Below are 8,859 nucleotides of genomic sequence, written 5' to 3' on the forward strand. Positions count from 1 at the left end.
TTAGCCAAGTGTTGGAAACTCAATTTCATCGTTCATATTGATGGGATCGGACACGCTCTCCGCCTCGGACTTGTTCAGCGGACGCCCCCCCGCCCAGCCGCTGAGATAGCCGCTGCGACGACGATCATCCTTGAACTTGAACTCAATATCCATGATGCGCTGCAGCCGGCCAACGCGCTGCGGATACATGGACGCATCATACTCCAGGCCCGAATCGTTGTCAGTTTCGATGGCTTCTTCTTGGGCAGCACAATCATCTTCTTCCAGTCCGGCTTATTCACCTCGCCCTCGCCGGCCTTGCGTATGTTGTAGATGGGCTTGGCCCGTTCCACGCGCATGGCGCGCCACTCCTCCACTGTTATGTACTTGGTGTCGTCCTCCTCGATCAGGTTCTCGCCGCCCTGCTGTTGCTGCAGCTGCAACTGTTGCTGCTGCTGTTGTTGCTGCTGCTGCTGCTGTTGCTGCTGCGGCTGCTGTTGCTGTTGGCGCTGTTGCTGCTGCAGCTCGTTGAACGAATCGTCCTTGTCGGACTGCACGGGATTCTTCATGGCAATGCTCTGCTCCTCAATGTCCTTGATCACCGAGCCCCAGTTGTGGGCGCCGCCGCCATTTCGCTTGACCACCGCCTTGATGCCCGTCTTATCCGAGCCCGAATGGCGATCGAATTTGCTTTTGTATAGCCTGCCATAGCCATAGCCCCCGCTGCCTCCGCCCCCGCTGACTCCACCGCCGCCGCCCTTGTTGCTGTTGCTAATGATGCGGCTGGAGACGGTGCGCTCTCGATAATGGCGCTGCTGCGGCTGCGGCGGCTCCAGCTGCTGCTGCAGTTGTTGTTGCAGCTGCTGCTGCTGCAATTGGAACTGCAACTGTTGCTGCTGCAGCTGCAGCTGTTCGCGTTGTTGCTGCTGTCGCTGCAGCTGCAACTGTTGCTGCTGCAGCTGCTGTTGCTGCTGCTGCTGCTGCTGCTGCTGCTGGTCCATGTTGGTCTTCTTTAGGTCTGTCTTGTTAAGGCCATTGTTGGTCATAAATGTGGCATTGGCTATCTTGATGCGATCGGACTTGAGGCCGTCGCCCTTGCCATGGCCATTGCCGTTGCTCTTCGAGATTAGCAGCTTGTGCTGTAGGGGCTTTTTGTTGAGGATGAGGGGTCTTGGCCTTGTCGCCGCCGTTTGGAAGCTTGCTGCGCTTGTGCTTCGGCTGGCCGCCGGTCTCCTGCAGCTTCTTTTGGCCAAGGCACAGATCGCTGGCATCATCGTCGATGAAGAGCAGCTGATAGCGATTGTTGCCCAACGATTCCATTTCTTTGCTTTTTTCGACACAATAATGCTTCTAAGCTTTTTCACAATATTTTTCCTTTCTCTCGCCAGCTCACGCAATCGTGTCAAAATAAACTCAACTACAGCTGCCCTGACACAAAATCAGTTCCAAACTTGTCCAGGACTACTAGCTCGCTGCGAGAATGCGAATCGGAAACGGGCCAGGGTTGCCAGCCAGGCTGCAGAAAAAAAAAAAAAAACTAAACAAAGGCGACAGCTCTAGACAGCAGAGTTGCACAATTCAAGTTGCTCCGACTCAAGAGTTTTATGGCTATGCTAGCTTTTAGCGAGCATTCATGTGACCATGGAGGTGAACATGGAGGTGAGCTGCACTTAGAAGGCGAGTCATGTACTCATAAATTATATGTTAAGCTCAGCTCGCAAGTCAACTTCTTATATTTGAAGAGAACATGTTTTCAGCCTAGCAGAAGTGAAACAAAACTCAACTTGGAGCTGGCCAAGAGCTGTCAGCTATTAATGCAAGTTTTGGCTTAATACACATAACAAGTTAATCTGACCATGGAGGTGGGCATGAAAGACGCTTGAGCCGAGCCCTGGTGCAGATGAAGATTATGTTGCAAGGCCGAGCACAACTTCTCGGCCAGAATAGATGAAGGTAATGCGTTTGCATTAGCTTGCACAGAAACATCTTTGAATAGCCCCAAAGTCAAAGACGACGTTCAGATATATATGTATAAGAAAAGTTTCGAGTCTGGACTTAGGCCTACTGCAGGCTTTTAATGGCTTGGGCTGAGCTCCAACTGGAACTCTTATGTTAGGCAACACAGAGGTCTGCCTGACTAATCCTTCAAACGTTTTTCATATGCGAGATTTGCAGACATTTTTTCTAACACCCTGCAGCACTGAACAATATTTAAGAAGCCAGCAGAAAGCATCTACGACCACATGGAGTACATGTACGCAGATTAATGATATTTCATTTTCCTGGATTTCCCCCAGCTCCTCTTGGTTATGTATGTCAAGAGGACATTACTCGAGATATGTCGGGTTAGCACAGTCGCTGCAGGGCATCTACTAGTCAGGCACACCCGACCAAAGCAATGTTGTTTTGCTTTCTTCAGGCTACTTCAAAACAACTTTAAGCCTGGCGTTAATTTCCTGTTGCCGCCCACGAGGCGACCGCAGACTCGGCGAGATTTATCCCCCAGCTAACTCTTCAAAAAATAAGTACTATATAGTGACATATCCATAGTCGCACCCACCCTTTAACATAACTTAGCACATAAGCATAAGCACATTATAAACATTTCTAATATTGTAAACAAAGAGCCTGGTGATAACATCGACATTGGTCAAGATCAAACTGTCCCCCTTTGGTAGACATAAACAATTCACCCTAAATATCACGCCACTGTCAATGTTCCCATCAAGTACTATCCCACGCATAATTGCTGACGCAGCTCAAACTTCACTCAATTTTGACTCAAACTCTCTCAAAGCGAAGTTTTGCTAAGCGACCGCAACAGTTAGATAAATCAGTTCATATTCGGGAAGCAAATCTGAATGTACTCAACAAAAGTAGCCGTTAAGTGAAAATAATAAATTGAAAATATATTTTTTATAGTAACCTAACGTGTAAAAACTTAATTGGCGCAGCCGGTAGGATACGTCGGGAAAAATTAAAGATCGCTAAAGGATAATTAATTCCCAGATCTAACGCACAATCGCGACCGAAAGTGTTGTCGGAGTGTAATAAAAATTTTCTCGAATACGTATCCGCACAAGAACCTTCGGGTCATTAGTAGCTTAATAATATTGACCCTTTGGGCAATAAAGCTACTACAGTTAATAACGACTGGCTTTGCATATCGTTTGATCCCTGCAATACGTTTTATTACTGAGTCTTTTTAAGACACACACACAAAAATAAAAAAAAACATTTGCACAATAATCATCACAAACTTTAACTTAAAATAAAAGTGCAAAATCAAAGAACAATAAAGTTCAAACCTACAAAACTCAAAACTATTCAAAAAAAAGTGTATTACACCAAGATGACAATGGAATTATCAGAACAACACCTCAAACCAGGCCCTTTCACAACTTAGACAGGTGCCAAGCTTTGACGGATCAACGGATCAACTAAACGCCTTCATTAAAAGGATAGATTACATCCTACACCTGTATCCAACCCGAGATGTTAGACAACATAGCATCTTATACGGAGCCATCGATTGCAAGTCACAGGAGATGCATCAGAGAATATCACAAAGGACAGCAGCCACACTTGGCAGGAGCTGAGAGAACGCATTGATTGAAGAATACAAAGTGCAGACACCATTTGAAGAACTCCTTCGACGCTTATACAACACGAATTACCAAGGAAACGTCCGTAAGTTCATCGAGGAGCTCGAGAATAAATCTTTTGTTATTTTAAATAAGTTAGCACTAGAAAATATACCTAGCAATACAACCCTTTATACAAATGCTATGAATAACACAATCAAAGATGTTATTACAAAAAAAAATTACCAGATAGGCTTTTTCAGGATGTTAGCCAGACACGACATTACGTCGACACAAAAACTAAAGCAAGTAGCTCAAAGAGAGGGATTATATGAAAATAGCGTTACTGAAAAACCTAAAAATAATAATGTTCAGGGAAATCCAAATACCAATCGGTAGGAACATGGGAATTATCAGCAAAATGCTAACCCCAACCACCATTTCAAGTGGCTATTCCAACACAATCAGAGTTATCACGCAACAAAATAAACAGCATAATAAGTCCGAAGACAATTCAGAAAGCTCACCACGAGGTTTCCCAACAGAAATTAAGTCAAGGTAGATACCAAAATCCCCTTTAAACTACCAAAATCAGTCCCATTCACGCTTGAATGCACCAAAACCCTCCGACTAAACGTCAAAGAGATAGTAACAGTGGGCCAGATGAAATGGATACATCCGAAAATTTTCATCAGCAAGCCTCGGAACAAACAGAAGAAAATCCATTCATAAAATTGATTATGAATGACGAAGTTCTTAAAATGTGTCATCGACACAGGTTCAACCATAATCTAATGAAAACAAACCGCTTAAATTTTCCAGTTTTACAACGAAACATTAAAGGTTCACACCATAAATGGTGGTTATTGAATTAAAACAAAGTATACGATTAGGAGCAAGCAAAATTTGTCCGAGCAAACAAAAATTCTATATTCACGACTTCTCGAGCATTATGATGTTCTGATTGGGAGAGAATACCTTGAGGCATGTCAAGCCAAAATAGACTATGCACAAGGATCCGTAACCTTAGGAGAATTTTAACTTTTGTTTTAGATATAACGACGAAGAGGTCGAAGAGGACATGACCGCACAAGAGTGCCTTGATCCACCCTCAACAGAGGACAGACCATTTAACTTCGCTATTAATAATGAATTAATAGAAAACAATGAGTTTAGGCTAGAGCACCTAAACTCAGAAGAAAAAGAAAAAATAAAAAAAGTTTTACATGAATTTCGTGATATCCAGTACCATGAAGGTGACAATTTGACTTCACTAGTACAATTAAACACAAAATTCTAACAAAACATGAGGACCCAATTTACAACCCTCCAGACAAATATCCGCAAATATACGATGAGGAAGTAAATAAACAAATAAGCGATATGATAAAACAAAATATCATACGTAAATCCAAATCCCCTTACTGCTCACCAGTAATAATCGTTCCAAAGAAAAACGATGCATCTGGAAAGCAAAAGTTCCGGTTAGTCATAGATTAACCGGCAAATCCTCAATGAACTAACTATTAATGATAAATACCCTATCCCGATCATGTATGAAAATATTTAGACCAAACTTTGGAAAATGTCAATATTTCACACCATTGATCTAGCCAAAGGCTTCCACCAAATCCAAATGGATCCTGGTTCAATACCCCAAGACGCGATTTTTCGACTAAACATGGCCATTACTAGTACACTCGCATGCCATTTGGGTCTTAAGAATTCACCTGCAACGTTCCCAACGTTGTATGCACAATCTCTTAGAAGAGTTAATTTTTAAAGATTGTCCTGGTCTACTTAGACTACATTATTATTTTTTCCACTTCATTGGAGGAACACATTTTGTCGCTACAAAAGGTAAGTTAAGAAGCTTAGAGAAGCTAACTTAAAACTACAGTTGGATAATGCGAGTTTATGAGAAAAGAAACTGAATTTCTCGGTCACATGGGGGGGGTTGGGGGTCATCACAACTTGAGGGGTAATAAAAACCAAAATCCCACAAGATACAAGCAATTGTCAAATTCCCAATTCCAAAAACCCCAAAAGAAATTAAATCATTTCTAGGATTATGTGGTTTCTATAGGAATTATACCAAATTTCGCTAATATAGTAAAACCATTAACACTTAAATTAAAAAAAGGGAGCAAAATCAATATAAAAGACAGAGACTACGAAGCTAGCGTTTGAAAGCTAAAAGTAACTCATAACATCCGACCCAATTTTAATATACCCTAACTTCGAAAAACCATTTTCATTAACTACAGACGCGAGTTAATATGGCAATAGGGGCCGTCCTTTCGCAAGAGCATAAGCCTATATGCTATGCAAGTAGAACTCTCAACGAGCATGAGTTAAATTATTCAACCGATTGAAAAAGAATTATTAGCAATCGTTTGGGCCACTAAATACTTTAAGGTCCTATCTCTTTGGTCGACAATTTCAAATCCTTAGTGATCACAGGACCACTCGTCTGGTTAAATAATATGAAAGAACCTAACATGAATTACAAAGGTGGAAGATCAAGCTAAATGAGTTTGATTTCCAAATTAAATACGTCCCAGGAAAAGAAAATTATGTGGCAGATGCTCTGTCCAGAATTCAATTAAACGAAAACTTCTTAGGCGAAGATACAATTAGCACAAGAGCAACAATACATAGTGCTCAAGAAGACAACAGTAACCATTTACAAATCACAGAAAGACCACTTAATTATTATAATCGACAAATAGAATTTGAAAAAGGAACCGAGAACGAAACAAAAGTTACGAATTACTTCACAAAACCAACATAAAAATTACGTACAAAGACATGACTAATACGCATGCCAAAGAATTAATAAAAGAATACTTATGCACAAAGAAAAGTGTGCTATACTTCCACACGAAGCAGATTTTCCAATTTTTCAAGAAGCCTACTTAGAAATAATAAGTCCGAATAATTCAACAAAGGCAATGAAAACTAGTACAAAATTAATAGACCTTCAAACATATGCAGAATTCAAAGAATTAATATTAAAAAAGCACAAAGAATTATTACATCCAGGAATTGAAAAAACTATCAATTGGTTCAAAGAAACCCACTATTTCCCAGATTATCAAAATTTAATTCAAAATCTAATAAATGAATGTGAGATTTGCAACATCGCAAAAACAGAACACAGAGATACAAAATTAACTTTCGAAATAACTCCGGAAATCGCTAATATCCGAGAAAAATATGTAATGGATTTTTACATAGTAGGAGATAAACAATTTTTATCTTGCATTGATATCTATTCAAAATTTGCATCATTAATAGAAATAAAAAGTAGAGACTGGCTAGAAACCAAACGAGCTATATTACAAGTGTTCAACCAAATGGGTAAACCCATCGAAATAAAGGCAGACAAAGACTCAGCTTTTATGTGCACAGCTTTACAATTATGGCTAAAATCAGAAGCAGTAAATATTAATATAACCACTAGTAAAAATGGTATATCCGACGTAGAACGATTTCATAAGACAGTTAACGAAAAACTAAGAATCATTAACAGCGACTCAGACGTCGAAAATAAACTTACAAAATTTGAAACTATACTCTACACGTACAATCATAAAACAAAGCACAAAACGACTAACAGAACACCAGCGGACATATTCATATATGCAGGTACACCAGAGTATGACACTCAAGCTAATAAAGAAAAACTAATAAATAATCTCAACAAAAAACGAACAAATTATGAAATTGACACTAGATACAAACACTCACCGTTAGTTAAATCAAAGACGACAACCCCGTTCAAGAAAACAGGAGAACTAAGACAAATCGACGACAAACATTTTGAGGAAACTAACAGAGGCAGGAAAATAACACATTACAAAACCAAATTCAAAAAGAAAAAGAAGACTAATCAAAGCAAATATAACAATTACAGGTCAACAACAGACAGCGATCAAAACATACAAGCACCAGCTTAAATTAATTATTATAATATTACTATCAATAACTGTAAACCATATAAATGCACAGATTTGAAATTAATCCTATCAAAGCCCATAACGGATATCTCATATTTAAAACAGGAACCATAGACATTCCGACAGATTACGAATTCCACTGTTTAACAAAAACCGAAGAAACTTTTAACAATTTAATTGAACAAAGTAAAGAATTCAATAACCTTATACAAATCGAATACCTAGTAGAAAAATTAAACAGAGAAATAAACGGCTTAAAAATAGCCAAACGCAGCAAAAGAGGTTTAGTTAACATAGTAGGAACAGCATATAAATACTTATTTGGAACATTAAATCAAGAAGACAAAGCAGAAATTGAACAAAAAATAAGCAACTTAGCAGAAAACAGCGTTCAGGTTAACGAATTAAATTACATAATAGAAGCTATAAACAAAGGAATAGAAATCATGAACGAACTAGATCAAGAGAAACAAAAAGGAAAGAAATTAGATATCCTTATATTTAACTTACAACACTTTACAGAATATATAGAAGACATTGAGATGGGAATGCAGCTCACAAGATTAGGAATTTTAACCCAAAATTATAAAACATGACTATTTGTTGCATGTTAATTCTGAGAAATTGTTGAATACAAAAACTTCCACTTGGTTTAAATCAGATACAACGAAATACTGATAATATCCCATATTCCTCGAGAATAATAAAAAGCCCGGTATTCGAAATAATTCCATACCCGGATGAAAATAATAATATTTTGACAGAAATAGCTCATGAAAAATATTTTACCCAAGATAAAAAGTTTATAGCAGAGAAACAAAAAAATTAATTAATAATGAATGTTTAACAGGAATTTTAAACCAAATAACATCAGAATGTAGTTATACTAAAATTTTGCAAAATTTTCAAATCAACTACATAGAACCAAATATAATTTTAACTTGGAATTTACCAAAAACTATATTAAACCATAATTGTATAATAACGAAATAACAATAGAAGGAAACAATATAATAAAAATCTTTAATTGTTCATTGCAAATTAATGAAATTTCAATTTCAAACAATATGTTAGATTATACTCAAAGCATTTACGTAAGCAATGATGTTATAAAATTAGAACCACTTTCGTTACAAACGAAACAAATTATAAATGCACATACAAAATTTAACAATGTATTCCAGATAATTACAATAACCATATTTGTAATCATATTAATAAGTTTAACACTATATTTGACATATAAGTTCAAAAGCATACCTAAGAAATTAATTATAAAATATAAAAAACCCAAAGTAGAAGAAACACCACTACAATAATAGGAGATATACCAA

General features: G+C 38.1%; 1 protein-coding gene across 1 annotated transcript; it reads right to left on the bottom strand.

Moving 5' to 3' along the window:
* Window positions 1-1,253, bottom strand: LOC116652283 (transcription activator GAGA-like). Its single transcript, XM_070210797.1, has 3 exons — window positions 925-1,253; window positions 252-750; window positions 1-177 (listed from the first exon to the last, which is right to left on the bottom strand). Exons 1-3 carry the CDS (start codon window positions 1,251-1,253, stop codon window positions 1-3), a joined length of 1,005 nt encoding a protein of 334 aa, XP_070066898.1.
* Window positions 1,254-8,859: the final 7,606 nt, after the last annotated feature.

This window comes from Drosophila virilis, unplaced genomic scaffold (genome assembly GCF_030788295.1).
Source record: "Drosophila virilis strain 15010-1051.87 unplaced genomic scaffold, Dvir_AGI_RSII-ME tig00001124, whole genome shotgun sequence".
Lineage (NCBI taxonomy): Eukaryota > Metazoa > Arthropoda > Insecta > Diptera > Drosophilidae > Drosophila > Drosophila virilis.

Excerpts from the sequence above, each read along its gene's own strand:
- LOC116652283 (XM_070210797.1), bottom strand. The coding sequence starts at position 1,253 with ATGATGCCAGCGATCTGTGCCTTGGCCAAAAGAAGCTGCAGGAGACCG. Across the intron at positions 751-924 it reads CAGCAGCTGCAGCAGCAACA|CAACAGCAACAAGGGCGGCG; the intron begins GTTGCAGCTGCA and ends CCGCATCATTAG. Across the intron at positions 178-251 it reads CGGACTGGAAGAAGATGATT|CGCGTTGGCCGGCTGCAGCG; the intron begins GTGCTGCCCAAG and ends ATGTATCCGCAG.